The sequence below is a fragment of the Ambystoma mexicanum genome, chromosome 14 (genome assembly GCF_040938575.1).
Source record: "Ambystoma mexicanum isolate Mex_15411 chromosome 14, UKY_AmexF1_1, whole genome shotgun sequence".
In the NCBI taxonomy this organism is placed as follows: Eukaryota; Metazoa; Chordata; class Amphibia; order Caudata; family Ambystomatidae; genus Ambystoma; species Ambystoma mexicanum.
Window position 1 is genome coordinate 399580256 of NC_090940.1, and position 25470 is coordinate 399605725.

Below are 25470 nucleotides of genomic sequence, written 5' to 3' on the forward strand. Positions count from 1 at the left end.
TCTTCGGCCGGAGCTTCCCTCTGGAACAGCCTCCCTGCCACTCTAAAATTTGAGGAGAACTATCTCCAGTTCTGGAAGCACCTCAAGACCTTCCTCTTTGTTTCTACTTTCGCTCCCCCTCTCCCCTGCTGATCTGTTCTCTCTTGGCACCGTGCACCTGGCCACCCTTTGTCCTCCGGGCCCAGGTTCCTGCTCACCCTGCCACCTCCCCTGCACTGCCTCCGTGCCACCCCTTGCACTGGGGTCTATATCTGTACCCATACAGCCCCTGCAGTTTTCTTCCTGCACTTATCAGACCTACCCTGTCTGCTGCCTTAAACCCAGCACTTGCCACTTGCTGGCTGCACTGCCACTTTTTTGTCGCCTTTATTAATTATTTATTTATCATTATTTATCTGTTTCTCCTTTGCTTCGCACTTTCCAATTCTCCCCCCTTCCATGCACTTTTCCCCTCCCCCTCTCCCATGCACTTGCCTGTTCTCAATGTCACTGGGCCTAGTAAGATCGCTGTTTTGTTCTCCCCTGTTCCCCTCCCTTGCCTTGTCGCGCTCTGAAACACTTTTATACGAGCGCAATAGAAATAAAATATCAATATCAAAGGTCTACGGATCAGGCACGGGAAGAGTTGGCTCTTCCTGAACTCCAGCCTCACCTGTGAGGTAGGTATTGTGTGATGAATTGACAAAGTAGTGGGAGAGTGGTTGGGTCATGTCTTGGTGTACTGCTAGCTGCTCCAGGGAGACCACACTGTTCTCCGAACCACACAGGAACCAGACCATCCCTTCCGGGGATAACTGACCTGCAAAGAGAACACTTCTTCACTTATTGATAACATTAAAGCTATTACAAGTCTTATTCCATGCATATGTAAAGGATTTTGGCTATTCAAATCCGTTCATTCCCTTGTGATGCACACATACATGATGCATATCATATGATATTCACATACAATTCACACTTTCCTCCTGTTTGTAAAGCTAAGGGCCCGACTCGCAAAGATTTGCACCTTCTGGCACACAGGCAAGGGATACCGGTGACCATCCTGAATTTTCTCTTGTTGCCTAGGCCTGATCCTTAAGGCTGAACCGGGAGCAAACAGGGATAGGGCTGAAGCATCATTGATATGATATGATAGGTTATTTCTAACTTGCTTAACACCCAGAGGTTTCTAAGCGCGGACCTGGGGATCGAACCTGTGCTGCTCTCTGTCGTCTTGCTTCCAAGGCGAGCACGTTGCCGCTGAGCTATCCTCCCGAGATATTCATGTGCACCGCAACAGTCGTAGAGGTATCTTGAAGGCAGGGTCGGACTGGGGCGTAACATTGTCTCTGGCACACAGTTGCAAATGGCAATTCATTCCTTGTGTGACAGACTGTTTGAGTAGTACTAGCAAAGTGGGCCACTTTGCTCCCAAAAACTGTCCCACACTAGCATTCTGTGTTTTCGGTTCGGGCATTGCCCTTTAGGCAGGTCCTAGCCAACCTGAAGGGCATGTTTGCTCCAGTGTTAGAAGCAGGGGGCCAGATTCTGAAGGGCATGTTAGCTCCAGTGTTAGAGGCAAAGGGCTAGATTCTGAAGGGCATGTTTGCTCCAGTGTTAGAGGCAGAGGGCCAGATTCGGAAGGGCATGTTTGCTCCAGTGTTAGAAGCAGTGGGCCAGATTCTGAAGGGCATGTTAGCTCCAGTGTTAGAGGCAAAGGGCTAGATTCTGAAGGGCATGTTTGCTCCAGTGTTAGAGGCAGAGGGCCAGATTCGGAAGGGCATGTTTGCTCCAGTGTTAGAGGCAGAGGGCCAGATTCTGAAGGGCATGTTTGCTCCAGTGTTAGAGGCAGAGGGCCAGATTCTGAAGGGCATGTTTGCTCCAGTGTGCTAGAGGCAGAGGGCCAGATTCTGAAGGGCATGTTTGCTCCAGTGTTAGAGGCAGAGGGCCAGATTCTGAAGGGCATGTTAGCTCCAGTGTTAGAGGCAGAGCGCCAGATTCTGAAGGTCATGTTTGCTCCAGTGCTAGAGGCAGAGGGCCAGATTCTGAAAAATGAGCCCAAATGAAGAAAGCGTTGAAGATGCACTTTTTCATTTAAGCTCATTGTAGAAATGCGTAGGTCACCTTATTTGCAAAGGTGACCTGTGGATTTTAGGGGCGAGGGGTGCTTGGCAATAGCGTAATGATGTGAAGCCTAGCTAGCCCCCTTGCATACATTAGTGCCAGGTGCACGCTCCCGACGCTAATGTACCACATGGTTGCTCGGGGCGCATTTCAAAGAGACAGGCACATTATAGGCTTTTAAATGCGGAGAAACGTCCCCTGATTTGCCCACAGGCACAAAGGGCTAGGCACATCTAGCCAACTACAGTGCGCTAAAAGCCCCAAACTCCGCCAGATAGCACTTGTGTCTGAATTGTTTCATCCTACAATATTTATATGAAGTTTGACAAAGCCAGTGGTTTTGGTTCCTTTAATAGAATTGTTTTCTGTGTTGCCATTTGTTGCCATTATATTTCCAAGGCTTACATCATACACCGGGTACTGCCACTATACGCTGGCACAGGCAGCGTTGAACAGGTATTACTACAGAAAAGGGAAAACCGCTAACAGAGGTGAGAAGGAGACACTCGCAGGTGAAGTGAGGATCCTGGCCAGAGATTGGGGGTGAGACGGGCTAACAGATGCACGAGCGGCCCTTGAAAGTGACCCGGCCTTTGATAGAAAGCCGCTCTGCAGGTGCCAGGAGACAGCGCCCTTGACACAGAGGTGGTAGGGAGACACGTTAGACCACCATTGAGGATAGATGGCGATTCTGGCAACCACGGTTGCTATGCAGGGTTTTCTTCCTTGGTGTGGCAGAGAGGCTAGCTGGGTGGGTCTGCGAAGCTGACCTTAGTGCTGTTTTCCCAGAGAGTGGCATGCGAATCTAAGAGCACTCTCTACAGATTGCAAGCAGGGGTCAAGTCCTAAAAATTAACTTGGGGGGACGCATCAACAAACGCAATGGGATGTGACGTCGACAGAAATTAGCATATCAAGGTGACATATGCACATTTCATTAAATTGGCTCTGCATAACCACCCAAATTGCACAGGACGAATGGCATTTGCCTTTCACAAAATCAACACACACACAAAACCAAAGCAGGATATAGTGTTTTTCAAAACATTAAAATGCGTGTATGTTTTAAAGTCCAAGAACCAATACAAATGTTTTCCCTGGGACTTGCAGTATGGAAATGGGATATTTCACCTTTAGTGGTTTGTTATTTTTCATCAGGTAATATAGTGTAGTGGTGTCAAGGCGGTTTGATCCTCGAGGTCAGCTTTCATTCATTAATTCAAAGAGGACATCAAATGTTTCTCTTTTAGCTGGGGGGAACTGAGTCCACCCTCTGAATAAGGTGGTTGGACTCCGTCCCCCTGCGTGTACCCTCGACTTGAGAGCTGATTGCAAGGCGGCTGGTGCTGGAGGGATGAGGGAATGTAAGGAGAGGAGGTGGTACTGTTTCGGCTTGGGCTGAAAGGAGGTGGCTACAGGGTTGTGAACACTGCATGCATGAAGCGGCTTCCTGCACAAACTACCACGAAAGATGTATGCGTGGTTCCGGTGACTCCTTGGACCACGAGGGCAGAGCATGGAAGTGGGTGCTTGCTTTCTGCAGACTCCAAAATATATGACGAGAAGTTTCTGGGGTGCAATGGGGCTTCCCCGGCATAGACGGCATAAGGTGTGGGTACATTGAGGAGTCTCTAGGCACAGAGGGCGGAGGCTTGCTATCAGCATAGTTTAAGGGGAGTGGTGACTCATACTTTACTCTGTTAAGAGGCTGGCCTGTAAAGATGGAGAGCTTGGGCACCAGTCACATGGTGGCTACCAAATCACCTATCTCAAAGCACAGGTTCTCTGCCTGCCATACATGTCTGGCCGTGCCCCTGCACCCCAAGATCGCGCATTCCTAGCCTGACACTGACACCTGGAGGAATGCACAAGTAACAGGGAATGGGGACAGGTATAGCTGCAAAGTTCATTCTTCAAAACAGTGAGTGTGGGCAGCAGGGCTGAAGTCGAGGGTACACACGGGGGGGGGACGGAGTTCCCCCCACTTTATTCAGAGGGTGGACTTAGTCCCCCCAGCTAAAATGAGAAACATTGAATGTCCTCATTGAATTTATGAATTAACTCAGACCTCGGGGATCAAACCGCAGTCGGCAGATTAAAGGCTGGAGACTTCACCACTGCACTATATAACCTGATGAAAAATCAAACAACTAAAGGTGAAATGTCGCATTTCGGTACTGCAAATCCCAGGGAAAACATTTGTATTAGTTCATGGTGTTTAAACATGCATACCTTTAAACACTATTAGAAGAAAATATCCGCTCTTGGTTCTGTGTGTGTGTTGATTTTGTGAAAGGCAAATGTCATTCGTCCTGTTCAATTTGGGTGATTATGCAAAGCCAATTTAATGAAATGTGCATATTTCACCTTGATATGCTAATTTCTGGCAACGCCACATCCCATTGCGTTTGTTGATGAGTCCCCCCACTTTAATTTTTAGGACTTCACCCCTGGTGGGCAGCGTTCACAATTATTTTCTAGAGCGAATTGCTTGCCTGTGAGCTCATTTGCACATCCACAATGCACTGCGCGTGTGACTCTGAATTGGAGGTGAACATCCAGTGATGGCTACTATGTCGCGCTCTGGCATGTTTGACTTAGCTGACATGTCTTATTCTACTTTCTCGTTTTGGGTAGACGATTTTTTTTACAGCTTTTATAAACCAACCATAACTTTGCTGGTATTATTTCCTACGTAATTCATAAAAGAAAATTATCCATTCTTAGCACGTGAGGGGCTACTTGAATGTATTTTTCTATGACTTTTATAATATGAATATTTTTTAATACAAATGGAATAATATATAATGCTAGCATTTTGGGAAACACTCGCCTCAATAATAATGGTGAAATGTTATTTTTTGGTCAATAGACTAGCCCTTTAAACATCTATCTTCACTGTGACTGTACACTTGAAAGAGAAAGAGACAATTTGGTAAAACCGTTCTTAAAAAGTCCGCCAGCAGGAAGGGCGTTTTCCAAAACACTAAGGAATTTTCAGAATATTTAGGTTTTTAAGGCCTGATGTTTTAGCAAGAGGGGTCGATGAATGCAAACATCTACACCCACAGCCCTCGTCCTAGATTTGGGAATGATATTATTTTTCAGTTACACTGAACCTATATACTGTTTTGGCTTTAAACAGGGATCTTCACTGTAAAGGCGTCTGCCCAAATTGCCTGAACATGGGACTTCCTGAAGGACATGGGGATGGCCACTTAAGAAAGGGTGCTTTGTGACCTCCTTCCTGAGGTCTTTAACAATAAAGTCAGTGCAGCATTGGAAAGCCTTCCACACCCCAAGACGCAATTGTAGGGGAATTTCAAATGGCGTAGGTGGAATTGAAATGGTCCTAGAAGTATTAGCAGCGGTCACCCTGTCCACTTTATCTGGTATGGATTTGTCTAATAGAAATGTATTGACTTGTGAGTCGACAACTTTTGCTACTTCACTGCACAATACACAAAGAGACTGTATGTTAATGGCTTCTAAGTATGAAGTGTGTGTGGGGGGGAAGCATGGCGTGTAGGTTTGCAGACAGTACATATTAGGGGGTATGTATATACATGTGTGTGTATGCTTTGTGGTGCAGTGGCTGTGTGTCTATACACACGTGCATGCGCATATATGTATGGGCACAGTTCTAGAACACAACTTACTTAACTCCCTGCTAAATACTAGGGCTGTGAAATCCTACCAGAATATAAGATTGACAAATGTATGCCATCCCTTTTGAGATATTCAAGAGTAGCCTTTAACAATAAAAAGCATGAGGGCGTTGAACATCAACGCGCCCTCTTCTCCACCTCCCCTCTGAGCAGAGGAACGGAACAATGGTGTTAGTAGATAGAAGCCCCACGTAGCTATGGACTCTGAAGAAGGCCGCATAGAAGGCACTCACCTCTCTGGATGTTAATCACACTGGGCTCGTATTTCTCTATCAGACCTTGGACCTGCTCAATCCTCGCAGGCGGGAAGAGGACGTCATTCAGGCGACAATCGCGTTGTTTCTTATTGATAAACTTCGTTAAGTGGTCCTTGCTCATGTAGGGCTTTGCTTTGATTTGGCTAAGGAAAGAAGACAATGAGCACGTGGCACCTTCCCACAACACAACACAATACACTTTCTTCAGGTCAAATGAAATTCTTCAAACTGCAGACAGCATAGAGGGGTGTGGTCCATACATTTTACTGCAGATATTATTCAACTCCTGCCCCCTTTATACATACTGCACACAACACCAACGGTGCACACGCATACACACTCAGCAGTGCCCTCAACATTATACATATATAGTTGTATTAGGTTTCTGTATTTGGATTAATCTCCGTTATGCTGAGGACTAGCTCAAACAAAGGAACCATTCCCTCAAGATGGCCATTTGATCTAAATGGATTGACAGATGTCACAGCCATTTTATCCTCAAATCCAACGTCTAAGGTTGTCCGAACCAGAATATCAATGCTACAAACCTTTTAATGTTAGTGTGAGTGTTGTGACAATCCAAATAAGCACTGTGCCTGGCGTGCATGAGATACCTAGTGATTCAAGCATACATCCCCTTTATGACAGAATTAGTTGTCAAATATAAACAACTGAGGTCATTCTTATATTCCCAGAATGCTCTTTAATTTAATGCAAAGCAGGCTGGAAACCTCACTGGTGATATTTGTCCTCCTTTTGTATTGTAGTATTTCGAAAGAGTACATTAGAAGCGTACCGGGCTGTGCATGATAATTGTTGATCTGAAAATAATGTGCATGGCTATTATAGGTTTTGAGAATGTGCTTTGCTCCGTGAGGCAAATGTAACCTTCCTATTAAAACTACTGTATATACTGAAAGTGATGATTTGCAAAATACATTTTTAAAATATAAAAACAAACAGTTCACAATGTTTGTTTACTTTTCTTTAATAGTTGTTGTAACACAGGCCCTCCCCCAAGACATCTATTTTTTCCTCTCGTCATGCAGCTGTCAGCAAATGCTTAGGTAGCCCAAGCAAACACGGACCTGACTATGCCACTCTCACCCACGTTGTCAGGGCATAGAGAGAGAGACAAAGATAGCGAAAGAAAGCGAGAGTTACAGAGAGAGAGAGAGAGAGAGAGAGAGAGAGAGAGAGAGAGAAGAGAGTGCTAGATTGCCATGCAGGTACCGCTAGCAACATTTTATTTGCCTAGCAACATACAAGAGGCATACATTTTCTTTTGCTGTTCCGCATCTTGGAATATCTTTCCAGAGTGCTCTCAAGGAAACTTAACTTTGCACGCATTGGTCACCCTCTGCCATATCTTTTCCAATTTAACCCATGCTAATTCCTGCCTTGCCATATGTACCCCTGTAAACAATGCCACAAAGATATGGCCAGCTAGTCACTTTCGGTTCTAACAGGAAGATCAGTGCCCAAATAAGTCGTCGATGCAGGACTCTCTCGCCATCTTCTGTGATATTTCTGCTCCTTCCAACTCCTCGCACCCCTGCACTACAACTCACTCCCTCTCACTATCCACTCATCTACGTCCTTCCCCTCTTTCCGCACTTCCCTTAAATCCCTCCTCTCCATTCTCCTCCCTGAAACCTCCCCCTATACCGTCTCTGCTTCCCCCCCCTCTCTTTCTTCCCCTTGATTTTCCTCTCCCCTCTCCTACCCTCCTCTCTCTCTCTTCAATTTCCCTCTTCTAACTCTCCACCACGCCCTCCCCCACCCGCCTAGTCCCACTACCTATTCCCTCTCCCCTTCAGTCAATTGCTCGTCACTGTTTTATCGAATGATTCATGATATAATTTTGCTTCATCTGTTACATTTTTGATGTTATTATGTATAATGTTGTTCCACTGTACAGCGACTTGGTGTAAAGCGCTCTATAAATCAATTAATCAAATATGTAACATTGGGACACATATATTTTGCCATTTTCTTTCACACATTCTAAAAAATAAAATAAGAAAGTGTTCTTTGCTCAGATGAAGAAGACGTTACAATTTGACGCGTCTTATACCTACAGCCGTCTGTGTTTGTCACCGGACAAGACAGGGTCGAATGTAAAGTATACAACGTTGTTTTATTTGAGATTGTGTACAGGTTGGAGCCAAAACAACAAATGGGGTGAATACAAGTTAACTTAAATGTCTCTCCCCGTTCTTGAGCTGATCCCCCCTCCTGGAGTAAGTGTCCACTTTTAGTAGGACATTTGTTGTGGGTTTGTTTGAGGCAGTCTCGAATACCCTATAAAGTCTGATCATATGTTTCAAACAAATGGGGAATCTACTTGGTTGCACAGTGGTCTCTTGGCATCGAAGTGCAGACAGGTTGAATCCTTACTTCAGGGAAGTCCCTTCTCAGTTCTGCTGATCTGGCTGGAGCAAGATCCCTGAGGTAGGAGAGAGTGAGTGGTTGGCTAACAGGACCAACCCTTGTGTCCCCTCTATCTATCTAGTTCCCTTGAGCATCAGCTAGTACTGCCCTTTTTGTTGCCCATACCTCCTACAACCCTGGGGTCCTCCCCTTCAGATCAGGAACTCGCCCTTAACCCAGACCCTCCACTTATTGGCTTTCCACTGCTGATGTTTTTCATGTACTCCTCTGCTTCTTGAACAAAGCTCCCCATCTCCTCCAAAAAATCTCCATTCCTCCAACTCGTTCCACCTCCCTGATGTTACATGCCTTCTTTCTGTTGCTCTACAATGTCATCCAGTAGTCTTCTCAGCTCCTGTTTAAATCCTCCAACATCCTTCAACTTGCCAACCTCCTCCTGTCCTCCTTGACTCTGCTAAACCCTTCCAACAATATGCCACCTCCTTCAGGAAATCTCCAGTCCATCCTTAAATTCTCCAACCTCGTCCAACACTGTCCCACACCTCCTTCTGTTCCACAACCTCCTTTGGTAACTCTCCCATCTCTTACTTAACTCTCCCAACCTCCTCCATCAATTCTCCTCTACCCTAGTCCATCCATCCAAATGGTAATTACTGCCCCAATCATTCTCTCCTTCCCACCTCCAAACAGTGTGCTGCTGCAGGGCCTTCCTTTTCCCATTCTCTTCACTTGAAATTCTCCAACCTCCTTGATGTCAGTCCTTCTCCATACAAAACGTTCTCCAATACCTTTCTCTTTGCAATCCAAATCAGCTCTCTCTCTCCACCCCCTTCTCCATGTCTAAGATATTGGAAGTTCTCCAAGACACGCCCCTCTCTGATCCACTCTGCTCCCCCTGCTCCTTCTCCACCTCTCTCCAAATGCCATCTTCACTCCACTCCAGCAACCCGCAAACTGACTGGGTTTGGAGTTGCTTTTATATTAGTCTGGCCGTTCCCCTGGACTGGTCTTTAAGACAGCAGTCTGCAGCCGTGACTGTAGGGCAGGGCTCTGATGTGATTGACTGCAGCATAGGTGGGCTCAATGAGTGACGGCAATGAGAGACAGGTCGGCCATGCTGGTTCTCACTCGTCTGACCTAGCTCTTCCTGCGTGCCAGACTCTCTTGAAGGTTCTCTCCTCCTGAAACTGATTTTGCACATCTCATGTTTTCCTCATATCAGTTCTAATATTACAAGCCCTTGGAGATAGAAGACGGATGGCTGAAATTTGAATATTTTCTGTTAATAAGAAAGAAAGGGGGTACACGTCCTCCCCTCTTATGGATATGGGGTTTTGACTCCTATCTGGTGTCTTACCTGGGGTTTGGAAAGTAACTCTGCGGGTTGTCCCAATCGCTCCCCAGTTCTCATGTACCTGTGACAATGAATGTGGTTTTCTGATCAGGTCTGGGTTTTCCTTCAGGAAACCAGGGGGATTATAGGAGATGTAGTCCCCCCACCCCCTTGAAAAGGCCCATGGGTGGCCAGGCTACTTGAAGGTGTGGTTCTTTTATGTGGAGTAGTTGCTATGGATGTCTGATCAGCATATAGCGGGAGGGACCCTTGGCACTTCACATAAACAAACCATTACTGAGCACTTATCACCTACACAGAAAGGATGATTATTTTCTGAGGCCTGGGTCTTTTTCTATTACATTTGAAGGTGTTGTCCAGGGGAAGAATGACAATCCAAGCCACATTGAGTCACAGGATTTCTCCAACAGTGTCTATAACTTAAACCAGGTGTTTAGTCCACTCCTGAGTCCTGTTCACGGATGTTACACCAGAGGAAAGGCAGCATCTTGGGTGGACACTTAGTGGATTTTCCTTAGAGTCGAATACAAGGCAGTCACATGGACATGCCCATACTTGTTCATTTAAAACTAGAAGCCAGCAATTGTAGGCACCTAGTAGACTAGTACTGCACTCTTCAAGGAAAAGAAGCCTACGTTTTATTACATGCTCTAAAGTTAACATATAATCATTAATAAACATCTTTGTAGGATAGTTTTCAATTTACATATACACACTTCTTCAACACACAAAAGGTTTCTCTTAAAGCTGATTTACTTATGACACATGGAAGGTAAACTTACTAAAATATGTGGCTACTTGATTATGAAATGTAATCTAGTAGTAGATGGATTGTGTCTGCACTATCAATGGTTGTTAATTTTTACAGCCATTACACAGACATTTACTAACTATTGTCTGAGACGAATAATAGTTTGTATCATTGAACATAATAAGGACACTGGTGAGCATCAAATCTATTTAGTGACTGGGATAATGAACTAATAGAAAGAGGCCGTAGATCTATCTTTCTGATATATTTCTGCATATAGAGCAAGATGAAGTTGATATTTATCGGCTTCTGAAGAAGGGTGAATCCTGAAATGCATAAAACTTGCTTTTTTTGCGATTCTATCAACATGTTATCTTCAGACTGGTTTACACCATTTTTTGTTTGCAACACTGTGTATAACTAGAATGATTGGAATGAAATGTTCTTCCATAGTATTTTATTATAGCCATATAATATTACTTTGTTAGTACTTTGGTGTGTTTATCGAGTGTGCATGTGTAAACTGGAACCTATCGTCCAAAAGTTTCAACACAGAATTTATGATTTCTATTTATGAATGATTATGCATTAGAGTGTGTAATAAAACTAAGGTTTCTTTTCCTTGAATAGTGTAGTGCTAGTCTACTAGATTTTTCTGGCGGACACATTTTGGTTAGTCTATTAGGAACCCTGTGCTTGTTTCTCAGTACTGGAACCCAAAATTACCTTTAAGAGTCTTATATGTAACATTTAAAGTGGTAATGGGGGCTATCATTTGGGGAGTACAACACTATACAATATAAATACATTCAAGACAGCTTGTCAGCCGAATTTTGATCCAGAACCATTCATACTGGCACTTCCTAAAGTGCTGCTCAACAAATTCACATTTGCTATGCTGCAATTTTTCTAGATCCAATGTGTAACTTTTTACAGTTTAGAGGCAGATGGTACAGTTACTGTTTGCTATATTTTCATTTGGGGGGAGGGGTGGGGGGCTTTGATGAGACTAAGGTGGCCAGAACATAATTAAACATTAATTTGGGTTCTAACATCACACCGGAGTGCAGCCTCTAATCACTGGACCAGGTTTCGAACCTGTGCTGGTAAGCGTTGCCTTATTCCAGGTCAAGCGTGTTGGCCCTGAGCTATCCTCCTGGTAATGACAGTTTATGGTACTCATCATTACTACTAGAGCCCTAGCCCTGTCACAGTCCTTGGGTCCCACAGTCATAGGCCTGCCTGGGTCCATCACAATCTCTGTCTAAGGAGAACAAAGTCCAAAAATGGATAAGGAGGGGGTGAAACCATTATACTCCCCCTAAGGGAACATGGCAAAAGGATGATTATTTTTTTTAATGGTTGTTGTGGGGGGTTTTCAGGAATGCGTGATGCCTTTAAATAGCCTCAATTTAGCAAAGGCTGTGAAGAACAGAGGAGCAGAAGTAATGATAATTAGGATTTTAGCATGTTTCCAGGCACTTGCTTGCCCGCACTGTAAGAGTGCCTTTGCTCAGCCAGTCAGAAGCCTAACTTCTGTCACTTTATCTTCAACTATTCATTGGTGTGTCATATCCTACACACCTGGCTGCATCGCTGCATCTGTAGGAACAGGAGCAAAGCGGGTTAAGTTGAAGAGGATTTAGGAGGGAACAGTGATGTAGAAGAAAGCATCTTTTGCACCTAAACATAAACATAATGTTGTATTCATAAGCCTGATTACAATGTTCATTTGCGCTTTTATGGTCCAATTATTTTCTCAGTGGAACGACAGTGATACTGGCAGGAGGGAATGAGGCATTTTATGTCAAAGAAACTGTGTTAACCCCCTTTTCAATATTTGTCCAGAGAACACATGTTATGCCCCTATTTTGATGTGCCCAATTGCGCAATATACACACATTTAGGGTAATTGTTCACAAAATATTGTCCATTTCACAGAATTGGTGACATTTTTCAGAAATGACACTAAAAATGTAGACAGTATTATTGCTATTTGCACTTAGATCAAAGAGTTCATCTGTGGTCATTTTTATCATTTCATGTCAGTGAATTGCTCAATTCTATAATAACTACTGAAAGGTGTATGGTGCAGTATAAATAGTATTTTAAATAGTATTTTAAATGTAATCTATTGTAACTGTGTATTGGTAAAGCTGTAGCTATTGGCCTGTTGGCTACTGTTTACTATCAGTTATGAAGTTCACAACTCACTTTAGAAGTTCGGTGGTGAATGCTTTTTATGAATTTTACGAATGTGTTGTATAGTGAATATCTGTGTTTTAGGAATGTTCTATTTTTAAATTGCTTGCACGGTGCTGCTTCTATGGCATTTTCACTGCCGAAATAAAGCAGAACGAACGAACGAACGAACGAACGAACGAACGAACGAACGAACGTTAGTTCGTTCGTTCGTTCGTTCGTTCGTTCGTTCGTTCGTTCGTTCGTTAGTTCGTTCGTTCGTTCGTTCGAACAAACAAACGAACAAACAAACAAATCAGTACAATTGCGGGTAAATAAATTCAACTAAAATCAGTTTGAAAATCTTCAAAATATGCAAAGCTACTGAATAAAAGCCAGCAAAAGAGCTGTTGTTTGAGACTTTCACAGCAGTTTTTCTCTTATTGTGCTGATCAAAAATACCACATATTAGATTGTTGCTGGATTCATTTCTTGGAAAATGAATATAAAATTTTACACTTTCGTGAATGGAAACAAAATATGAATTCCACCCCATTATGCGGGCAGGATATACATTATTTTCTAGCCCTTCTATAGAATATCTAATTCTTTGTAGGTGTGGGATTGTCAACCAACAGAGTAGTACAACTATGCCAGTTTTTCAGGATAAGAACAGTGAATATGTATGCACAAACTTTGGATGCAACACCTTTCAATGGGGATTTCTTTGTATATTTTCTCAGATTGCTCTGAAAGACCTAAGATTGACCTTTTAGAGTGTGTTCCAAGGACGCAACACCTGCTTGAACATTCGACAGATCTTCCAAAACTAACACCCGTTGCAGCAACTGATCTTTTGCTTTCCACCACCCTAGAGCACCCCTTTCTTAAGACTTGTTCCAGGAACCAAAGTAATACTTGGCTAACTCTTCTGTCCACATATATATTTCCTTGCATTCTACATTCTTAATTCACACACGATTGACCATGGCGCTCAAAAGCATTTTCATAAATGTCTTGGGTGAGTGCTCACTCCAAAACAAGCAGATAAATAGTACCCCATTTCTTCATTTATCCATCAGCACACTTCAATGCTCTGCCTTCCTAGGACTGTAGCACTATTACTCATTTTGTTTTCCCTTTCAGTTCACCTCTTGGAAGAGCAAGCACACTTACTGAGATGTGAATATCTCATCAATTTCTGGCCGTGGACACAGGTTCATTATGAATGACTTGTAGACCGACTCCGGGAAATCCTCCGGATTGATGGCTTCATTCTAGAAGATAAAATAGGAAATTGGGTTTGTGAAATCACATCTATGTTTTGTAATACAAATTTTGATCTATGCCCGAACATCGATTCTGAAAGAGCAAAATTGCAGGGGCCTGCTCGCTAAAGGCTGTCTCCCGCATGGTCGATCTTTCTCTTTGCCCCTCTTTCCAGCCTCCACTCCGCTGGCATGAAGCGCAATTTATTTATTTATTTATTGTACTGTACATCAGCTGATGTGCGGTGGCCTTTTGTGCACTGCGCTTCGGGGCAGCGATCTGAATGTAGACCATTAACAAAGAAATGCCATATGTTTCTTTGTATTTGGAGTTTGTGAGAAAGCGTTATTGTTAAGGGTTCCAATCAAAATGTCTGAGGCAATATATGGAGCCTTCGCTGGAGACTACTGACTGGTATTTTCTGAAAGAGTATGAACAGTGTAGAGGAGCATTCACTCCTCAAAGCCCCAAGTGCCATCACTAGAGGGCACAGGATAATCATGCTGTGCCTGATCAGACGTTTGGGAGCCCCTCCTGTTCTGTGACCCAGCAGTTGGGAAACCATACTTGCCTGTGTTGCTGAAACTCTTTTCTGCTGCAATATGTGAACCTGTTTCCAGGATCTCGCTCCGGGCTCTAGACTTGGGGATTGATGCTGTTTTGAAGACAGACTAGCAGGGCTCAGAAAATATCCCTTCACTCGCAATTTTGCTAGTTGTGGTCCAGCAATCTAGTCATTTAAGGAAAGCCCTACTAGATGGCAGCTTTTCGTCTGATTCAAACTACTAGTGTTTCGTTGAACTGAGAGGTCACAGCAATGGCAGAAACCTGTTAATTGCCATGCAGGTCGATGGGTATACTCGGGCCACCTTATGCTTCTTTTGGCTCGTCCCAATGATGGAACATCTTGGTTTTCAGGTTAGAAGCCCAGTGCTGTTTCACTGGCAGAGCGTGACATGGTGAAGAGCTTGGTAAGAGCAGGGTCCATCTGGGCGCATGCGTCATGAGTGCACATCAGGAAATAAGCACTTGATTAACTTCTAGAAAAATGAGTCGATCAGACAAAAACAAGACAACACAATGTATCTATACAGAAATATCATACAAGACCGATGTGGGCTAACCCCAATCAAATTCCAGTTATCTATTAATTACTGGTGCTTGATAGAAGGTTAATCAGCATTTCTATGACTGGTACATGTTTTACTGTCTACAGAGAGGTCAAGTCTTCAGAGAGATATTAAACACCAAACCATGTTTCGGGTTTCGCCTTTCAGCACCACCTTAATGTGTTATGGTTTGTTTGGTCTAAAGCGCTGGTGGTGAAGTGCCCTCCAAGACCTTGAGAGCAGTGCACACTAGTGATTCTCTCCTCGCTCCCCATCATCATGTGGCGCGTCCCACGGCAACACAGGATGGAGGGACCCAGGAATCACTGAAAGGGCGGCCTTATGGGTCTGCAGGACAGATGAAGCAGCATGTGTGTGGAAGGTCAAGGAGGCCACTCTGCGCAGGGCAGAGTTGCTGAATGTTAGACACTGCACCACTAAGCAGCAGCAGCAGGCATGGCATGCGCATCACCCCCAGATGGCAAGAGAACGGGGTGCTGCATAGAGGGGTCAGGAGCCAGTCATGGTAGATGAACGCCAGACACTTTAACCAACAGAGCCTCCAGAGGAATTCCTGACCAGGAGATGCGGGTGAGTGAACAAACAGAGAGAGACAGAGAGAAAGCACAAAGTGAAGTGGAATGCACACTTGGGGAAATTTTCGGACGACCAGCGTTCTATAGAGGGAAAACCGGGGGAAAAGCCACGAGGCAATGGGGAGACCTTTGAGGCTAGAATGATAAAACCAGGTCCCCTCCCCCACCAGTTGCACACCTGCACTGCCTCCCTGGCAACTCCCGCACTTGTGGACTGTTTTCTGTATCCCTACAATCCCCCACCTGCACTTGCCACCTGACCTGATGTCTGCACTTACCCTTGCACTTGCCACCAGCTGGCCGTACTTCTCTTATTGTTTTATTTATTCTATTTATCCCATGTACTGCACTATCCCCCCCTCCCACCCTGCACTTTTCCCCTCACCCCCTCCCCTGCACTTGCGCAATCTGAATCACACTTGGCCTAGTAGGATCGTTGTGTCTGTCTTCCCTCTGTTCCCCCACTTTCCGCGTCACGCCTTGAAACACTCGTGTATAGGCGCGTTATAAATGCCATATCATATCACATCAATTGTGAAAGTGATTGAAAGCAGAGACATTGACGGCTTAAATCAGCTGGATGTTTCTAGAGAAAACTGTGATAGAGATTGAAAGGAGAGACGCTGACGACTGGAACCTATTTGGAAGGTTCCAAGAACACATTGTGAAAGTGGCTGAAAAGAGAAATGGTGTATACTCTAAGGATTTCATTTAATACATATAAACATCCCATGCTCAGCAGTATCTCAGTCTTATGCTACAGACTAAGCCAGTGTGTCCATAAATGTTAACTCAGCAATCAAAAAGACAGAGTGAGCAGTGGTGCAAAACCAATTTCAAAGAACCATTTCTCATGAAAAGTGGCATTAGTCATGTAAAAGAAACCTGACACTTTGGAGATGTTATGTTCCTTCTTTTGGACACATGTATGTACTGTGGTAGGTCAGAATAAGGAGACTGACTATCATGTGCCATGTTCAACCTGCTTTTATTGAAATTATAAGCACAACTCTCTTCAATAAGATATCTTGAAATTGTCTCTCGCTATTCGGTGTAATAGCTCCTTCATTCCTTTCAATGGTTCTTTCAAGACCTTTGGTTATTTGATCCCCTGTTTCTCCAAATACTTTTCTTCTTCTCAGGATATATAAACAAAGTCTCTCTTTGATTATTATTCCGTCACAGTCTTTCCATTCGCAATGGCACGTATCACATATTTCTAAGTGGTTACTACACTTCAGCCCCTCAATGGGACGAGTATATCTGCCCCTTGGATGATCTTTGCTCTTCGTACACTTTTGCCAGTCACTGGGATGTGTATGCAGGGTCCCTTAGTGATTGTCACTCTTTACATAGCTTTGCCAAATACTGAGACGAGTATCCAAGGACGCCGAGCGATCTCCACTCTTTCTATAGTGTTCCCATTCACTTGGACAAGGATACAGGGACCCTCAGTGACTTTCACTTGTTATGACTCACTCCCGGGTCTCGTGCTCTCTCCTCTACCTGTATTGAAGGGGTTCTGCATCACTGGGTCGGCGTTCTCTTTCTCTTCTCTGTGGTCGGTCAGGATGATTCTCCGTTTCTCCTGTGTACTTCTTTCACCATGCTTGGCAGTTTCAGCGATGGAAGGGTTTCTGCCTTCGTTCTGTTCCAGGCCACCACCTTCCTGCGTTGGGCTGTTGTTTGGGTCCTCTACCCATGGGCAGACCCTGTCGGGTCTGTTCCTTTCTTGTAGTTGTCCTTATCTTGCTAGGGAATCAAGGGAATCAAAGGAGCATCATTCTGGCTATTCTTCCACATGGCTGTAGTGGGTACAGTCAGACTAGATGGCAATTCACATCAGTGGTGTCATAGTGAAGCCCTACTGACAGAGCTGACAGGGGTGTGAAGTCAAATTGATGTGGCTTTATAAATGTGTGTACTTGGCAGTCACCCAACAGGGGGAACCCAGAATGAATGTTCTATCCCTCCTCCAAAGTTGAGCATGAAGGACATCATTTTCATAATTGCATAGAATGCACAAAAGATCTTCCGGGTCACTGTTCAAAAGAAAGGGGGATTATGGGTGGAGGGGGAGGAAACATTCACATCCAGAAGGGTACATTGCATTCAAGAGCTACTGACGGTGGCATTTCACGAATAAATTATACATGTAAGGAAACGATCAGGCTCAGACAAAGACAGGTAGGGTGATATCTTAAAACATGGTCCTATATGAGACACGGCTCATACCTTACAAAACATGTGATGGAAGATAATAGACTGACAAAGGGTTCTAGGCAGCAAGTCTGAACAGGGATGAGAAAAAGTACATTTCATGTAAAAAATAATGTCAATGATATATTTGAACAGAGTCAGGCATGTGAACCCTTCCTAATTATTATTCTGTATATTCCTCCCCCTGGGTCAGAGTGATCCGATCTGCTACTGTGCACTAGGGCCATGCGTGATATGATATGTTAGGTTATTTATAATGCGCTTAATACCAAGAGGTTTCTGAGCACGGACCCGGGGATCGAACTTGTGTTGCTCTGTGTCGTCTTGCTTCCAAGGTGAGCACGTTGCCCCTGAGCTATCCTGCCGAGACTGCATCAATTTCAGGCATGCCCTGCAATCACTAGCATTGTTTAACCTGGGCCTCTACATTGCCAGAAACACACAAACAACCCTGGACCGCCCTTTGGAGTGGAAAGATTTGGATGGGGTTCTCAAGTCATCAAATGAACCGTTTGCTTTGAGGTGACCACAGAAGCTGGTAACAGGGTGCTGCATGTCAGGTAAAAGCATGCAAGTGATCCAAAGAACTTGCGGTACTCACCTTGCCCTTCGGAAGGTGGCAGCAACCCAGTGCACATTCCACCCTCTTCCTGTCGGCAGGAAACATCTGAAAAATGCTGAGAAGAAAGGTAGAATGAATGCGGATGCAGAGTATTTATCCCTGGCATTCTAAAGCGGGCATGTCCACACAGATTCTGAAGAGCATCAGGTCACATGATTCTCAATGAGCAGCACAGCCAATGAACAGTACTCTGTGGATACACCCACACCATTCAGGATAGAAACTACTAGCGCCATTTCTTTCAGTTGTCCTTTTTCCAAAAACAATTCTAAATCCCTCGCTTCCGGAAATGCAATGATTATTTTCAGCCACCTGCACGAGACAGATGCAGTGTGTACTGTAATAATCCCACGCAGAGTGTCAATTCATCCTAACTAACATGAAACACCAAATACGGATTGAGTCAAACACCATATGAACAGCTTCCAACCCTTCTAAACAATATAGCGTGCGTCTGGAATCGGGTTGTCCACGTCTATCTGAATGGGACATTTCAGGCACGGCTCTGGAGGGGGAGAAAAGAAGAAGGCTTGAATGGGGTGAGCAGCGATTGGTGAGGTGTTCTTTAACGGGTGGTGTCTCCAGCTCCTTGATACACGTCTGGGCAGGTGGAGCCGGCGTGATCGGCACTTGTACCTTGTTCCAGAGTTTGCCGTGTCACATAGTACAGTTAGATTGTATTGATCATTCTCAGGCAAGCATTCTGGAAGTCAAAAGCAGATTTCCCTCCACACATACTCGTCCGGTAGAACTTCATAAAATAATTCTCAATGCTTGGCACACATATTTACAAAAAGTGGCACTTATTTCTTATTCAACCATACCATCTTCAGAGGGGAACTCGCTGTTTGGGTATGTGCTGTTAAGATCACGTAACAAGTGAGGAGCTGGCTGCTAAGATTGCCAGTGCGATAGGAAAGTCGCAGGTTCGAATACCAGCAAAGTCAGCTTGATCTTTCATCCTTCTTAATTCACCAAACCCAATTTCGATTGGACAATGAGCACTTTATATACAATGTTCTTTGTAAAGTGCGTTGAATGAAAGTGCCATATTAATAGCGCATTGATATAAAGGGGGGCGTGGCCAGCGCGCATGGAGTGAAGCCGACTCTCCTGGGAGCTCCTGCCCATGATTGTGAAACTTGTGTAATTGCGGCATAAAAATTATAGGTTCCGGAGCTGAAATCAGACTGAGCCACAGAAGAACCCTTTATCCACACTCGACCAAGTCGGCGGGGAAAACCGGCGAAGGCAACAGCAGAATCGGAACGTCCCGAGAGACCCCCTTGTGGCACCCAAGATGGCGGCCACACTTAGCAGCCCGTAGCGGGGAGACCCGACTGGAGTCGCGGGGCTGGAGCGAAGACTGCAGACCTTTGCGGACTGCTTTTACCACTTGCCTCCGCCACGAGTAAACAAGACACTTCCTCCAGGCTCCCGTGACACCGACCCATAGCGGGAGGGAAACGAAGCTCCCGCAGTGACTTCGGAGCAGCGGAAGGCGGCAGGACCCAGGGGGCCCCGGACGAAGAGGTCGTGTAACACGGATTGAGCCGCTGACCGCCGGCCCCGCCAGCCCTTCCAAGGGGAGCGCCGGCTCCCGTGACACCGATTCATAGTGGGAGGGAAACGAAGCTCCCGCGGTGACTTCGGAGCAGCGGAAGGCGGCAGGACCCAGGGGGACCCGGACAAAGAGGCCGCGTAACACGGATTGAGCCGCTGACCGCCGGCCCTGCCAGCCCTTCCAAGGGGAGCGCCGGCTCCCTGGATCAACCCTCCACAGGGCCCCTCATAGTGGAGAGACCACGCTTGTGTCCCATGAGCATCGCTGCGGTCTGACCACGGAAGGTGTTCCCCACCACACATAACGCTTGGGACTAGCCTGGGGACCAAAATGGAGTATCTAGACATGTAGACTGCTCCGAGTGGCTGAGAGTCCACATAGCGGACGAAATACCAATCACGAAGCACACAGATCCAGGAACTCGGACCAGGCAACACCTGTGAGCCCACCAGAACCCGTAAAGAAGTAAGTGGCTACCCCCCACACAAGAGCTCACCGCCCCACCTCACCTCACCATCCGTTGGCTGGCGGCAACTTCCCGCCTTGTGTAGCCCATGGACAGCAGCCTGGGCACTGCACCACAGTGGGGCCCTGAATCACCTTGGACACGGCTAAAAACTGAGCCATTGCTCTGCCTAGTCACTATATATGATCAGTTGGGGAGAAGGTGGATCAGAGCAAGATCCAACCTTACAGCTGCGGAGACCCCTAGACGGGGGCTCCTCAAAACAGAATAAGGCCGCTTACCACAAGCTAAAGCGAGCATCACGCTGCACGGAACTGGAACCCTTGTGCGGTGTAATGTCTCCCCCCAAGAATAGGTCCAGAACTGTAACGATGGACTCAACAGACACCACAGGAGGAAAACATCACAGCAGAGTCACTATCCCCGGCGGTCGACCCTCGTGACTCTCAGATCCTCCAGGCAATTGCAGAACTGAGAACATCCGTTGAGGATATATGAGGAGAAATAAAATCGGACATGCAACTTATGAGGCAAGATGCCCGCAACCTGGCCGAAAGAGTCACCAACACAAAAGCCACCCTACAGGAAACTTCAGAGACCCCACAGGAGCTAAAGGCGAAAGTTAAAGAGCTGGAAACAACAGTGGCTCGATTAGAGGCACGCTCCGAAGATGCAGAAGGCCGAGCCCGAAGTAATAACCTCCGAATACTGGGGATTCTGGAAGACATGGAGGGCTCGGACCCCACCGAGTTTATAGAATAACTGCCGTTGCAGGAAATCGGGGAATGAAATTTCACCCAGGGGTTCTCCGTGGAGCGGGCCCATAGATCCCTCCAGAAGTGACCAGCCCCCGGGTCTTACCCTAGACCAATGATTGCGGAAATATTGAACTTTAGAGACCGGGAGACAATATTGAGGTTCTCGAGAGAGGGAGGTGAGATCAAAAGAAACGGCGCGTCAATAACCATGTATCCCATTTACACCCCTGTGGTGCAGCGAGCAAGAAACTCCTTCATACCAATAAAGGCCAGGCTGCGGAAACTTAACCTTATATATATGCTGCTGTACCCAGCAAGACTCAAAATAATTTACAAGGGAAAGGCCATTTTCCTAGAGACGCCCGCTGCAGCTAACCTATGGCTCGAACACAATAACCTCGCGGAAGACACCGAGGAACTCATGAAAAGCAGCAAACGCTGAATCTGTGAACTGGAACCGCACGATCTGTTAAATATCGTGATCAAACCCAATGCTGCATCAAAGGAACACCACAATTGGGCAGGAAACCGGAGGCCCAATCGTTAGACTGCCGATGATCCCCCAAACCGAAACGGTGTAGGCAAAACACTTACATACCGCCTGAACGGAAAGACCGGGAGAGGACTGGAAGGCTCGGGAGCCCCCGAGCGTCATGAGTTTGAAACGACTGCTGGGGGCAGTTTCTTGTTGTTGTTTTTTTTGATCGATCCATTCCACGGAATGGTAGTTAAAAAAGTTAGTAAGTCTCCAAACCGCAGAATGCAACCGAAGGGCTGGTGGGCCGGAACGGTGGTCTGGACGGGTTGGAATCCCCGATTTAGAAGTGACATTGGAGCCCTAAACCCGACCACAAACTCTTCTGGGAGAAGCGAAAGTCTCCCGAATCTCCCCCGAAACCAAGATGGCTATGCACATTAAGATACTAACTTGGAATGTGAGAGGCCTGGGCACGTATCTCCGTAGGAATAGGATCAAATCCTACTTACGCAGGAAAAGAGTGGACATCGCCCTACTACAGGAGACTCACTGCACCAGCGAAACGAATGCAAAACTCGGGGAACACTGGGGGGGACAGGGCTTTGGAGCCCCCTACTCCAAATACGCCAGAGGGGTATACACCTGGTTCAGCCCCCAAGTACCATTCCACCTGAAAAGAATGGAAAAGGACCCAGAAGGAAGATACCTAATACTATGGGGCACTTTCGAACAAAGTGAGATTTGCATAGTGAATTCATATTTCCCCAACAACAATATCCCAGCTCACCTAAAATCACTGGGTGCCAAGATGGTGCAATTTAGAGATGACTTTTTTCTGTGGGGTGGTGACTTTAACTGCGTCCATGACGCAGAGTTGGATAGATCCTGGCCTCCAGTGAAAGGCCCCTCCGCTGCCACCATGTCCCTAGCCACCCTGGTCAGGGAACTAGACTTGACAGACGCATGGCGGGAACTACACCCGGGCGAGAGAGCCTATTCGTATTACTCATCCCCCCATAAACTCCATACGAGGCTAGATTATTTCTTCGTGAGTAAGGAACATCTGCCTCAAATAGGGGGCACGCAATATTTAGGGAGGACTATCTCCGACCATTCCCCACTTCTGTTGGACTGGCACCACAACAGTCCCAGACCACCCATCCCGATGTGGGGGATGTCTGCTCAGGCCTTGAAAGACCCGATCTTCAGGGAGGAGTTACAAGAATCCATAGAGAATTATATAACAGAAAACTCTGGTAGTGTTGAACACATTAGCACACTTTGGGATGCCTTAAAGTTAGTTACGAGGGGAGAAGTCATTGCAAAAGCAGGGGGCATAAGGAAAATACTACGAGGTGAACTTGACCAGAAAGAACGGGAGATCCTGAGACTAGAGGCCATCCCGGTAGACACCCCGAAGAGGGAGGAGGATCTTAAAACTCTCCGAGAGGACTGTACTGTGGCGTGGAACAGATTGGCCAAATTTGATTTTAGCGCTATAACCGATAGGAAACATGCGGAAGACGATAAACCCGGCCGGCTGCTGGCCTGGCTCTGCAAAAGAGAACACCCCAGACATATGACCACAATACTACGAGACGAACATGGTACGGAGCACAAAACCCAGCAGAGCATCAACAACACCTTTAAACGTTATTATGCACAACTATACTCCCATACAGACAAAATCCCACAAGAACAAATTACAGACACCATAGAGGAAATAGGTCTAGCCAAACTGTCGCCTGAAAAGTCTGAGGCATTGGACTCTGACATCACTCCGGAAGACATAACAGAAGCTATCCGATCCCTAGCCACATGTAAAACTCCGGGATGTGATGGGCTCCCCCCCGAGTTCTACAAAGCATTTGAACCCTCCCTGATGCCCCTACTACACCAAGTTTTCTCGGAAACATATGAAAGGGGTATTCTACCAGATAGCATGAGAGAAACCCTAGTGATCCCGATGCTCAAGCCCAATAAACCCCCAGACAGATGCGACTCCTATCATCCGCTTGCTATGCTTAACTATGACGTTAAAATACTGTCGACAATCCTAGCACAGCGGTTATCCAAAGTGATAGGAGACATAGTACATGCGGACCAGAACGGTTTTATACCTGGCCGCAACACCTCCTTAAATTTGCGCAGGCTTCAGCACATCATAGCCCAAACCAACACATGTGACGAACGACTGGCATTACTATCTTTAGACGCCATTAAGGCATTTGACTCCATATATTGGGAATGGCTGTTAGCGGTTCTGGAGGGATTTGGGGTCAGCCAGAGATTCATTAGATGGGTCAAGATTCTTTACAATAAACCAAGGACTAGGCTGAAATCTGGGAAATATGTGTCCGAGGCATGGGACATTCAGAGGGGTACGAGGCAGGGCTGCCATCTCTCCCCTATGCTCTATGTCCTAGGATTGGACCCCATAGCGATTTATTTTAGGCAACAGTTTTTTGATGGAGGGATCAGACTAGCAGGAATCGATCATATCATCTCATACGCAGATGATGTTTTGATATATGTTAACAAACCCCATCTTAATGTGCCGACAAAACTGGAAGTCCTCGACAACTATGCCAAAGTCTCCGGCATAAAACTTAGCAAAACTAAATCCTGCTTGTTTCCTCTGGCAGGCCTAAAAAACAAAGATGCTGAAGAACTCCCCCCGGTGGGTGTCAAGTGGCAGACGGCCTTTTTTCGTTATCTTGGGATCCAGATAATGCACACACCGGAGCTGATCCATGAGCACAACACGAAGGCTGTAGTACCTACATTACATAAATCCATAAGATTCTGGGCAAAGCTTCCATTATCCATGCTAGGAAGGGCCTCGATAGTTAAGATGATTATTCTCCCTAGATTCCTGTACAGATTCCAAAATGTGCACTTCTACATCACAAAACCCTTTTTCCAACTTCTTGATACAATAATTAAAGAATTCCTATGGGGAAGAGGCAGACATCGTGTGGCCCTGTCCGCCTTAGTCCTACCATACAATCAAGGTGGGATCCAACTACCAAGTCTAGAGAAGTATTATCTTGCAGCCCAGATGAGCTATGTGTCCAAGTGGCTAGCGGATGAAACCACCTCAGAGACCCCCCTATGGAAATGATGGAGATGGAAATGATAATGTGACAGCTTTGGTTTCACCCGTGGCTGTCACACTTCAAATGAAAATCATGACAGGGTCAGAAATGAGGCGCACGGGGATGACCCTCATTTTTGGGCATTTTAAAGCACATCCCGTTGGTGGATTCAGGATGTGCTTTAAAATCCCCAGAAATGCCCCATTATTTGTGCAATTGTGCAAGGGCGAAAAAAGGGCATCCAAGATGCAGTAGCGCAACTCCTCACTTGCTCCAAAAAGGTTTTGAGAAAGGACTATAATCTGTAATAGAACGGTGGTTACTTAATTTAATTTCTTTTGTATCTGCATTCTGTACTTCTATGTGTATCGTTGATTAATAAATATTGTTCTATTTTTGGACATGATTTATCAGTCTATGAAGTTTATAGCCTTCCAAGGCGTGGGGGGCAGGGGGCATATGAGAAAACCAAGGGTTATGAGACACTTACAGCAGCACTGGAGTCCAAGCAGCTCCATGTCAAACTTGGCTGTAGACCCATGCAATAGTACCAGGAAAGTCTGGGTGATTGTGCTGTGGGAC

At 45.7% G+C, this 25470-nt stretch overlaps 1 protein-coding gene across 1 annotated transcript in view; it reads right to left on the reverse strand.

The window, feature by feature from the left end:
- PLCB2 (phospholipase C beta 2) overlaps positions 1–25470 on the reverse strand; it is a 1211696-nt gene that overhangs the window by 548082 nt on the left and 638144 nt on the right. The window contains exons 7-10 of the mRNA XM_069637528.1: positions 18504–18579; positions 13885–13985; positions 6005–6171; positions 653–799 (exon numbers count right to left, since the gene is read on the reverse strand). Coding sequence (XP_069493629.1) covers positions 653–799; positions 6005–6171; positions 13885–13985; positions 18504–18579 — 491 coding nt within the window. The remainder of the gene's footprint in view (positions 1–652; positions 800–6004; positions 6172–13884; positions 13986–18503; positions 18580–25470) is intronic.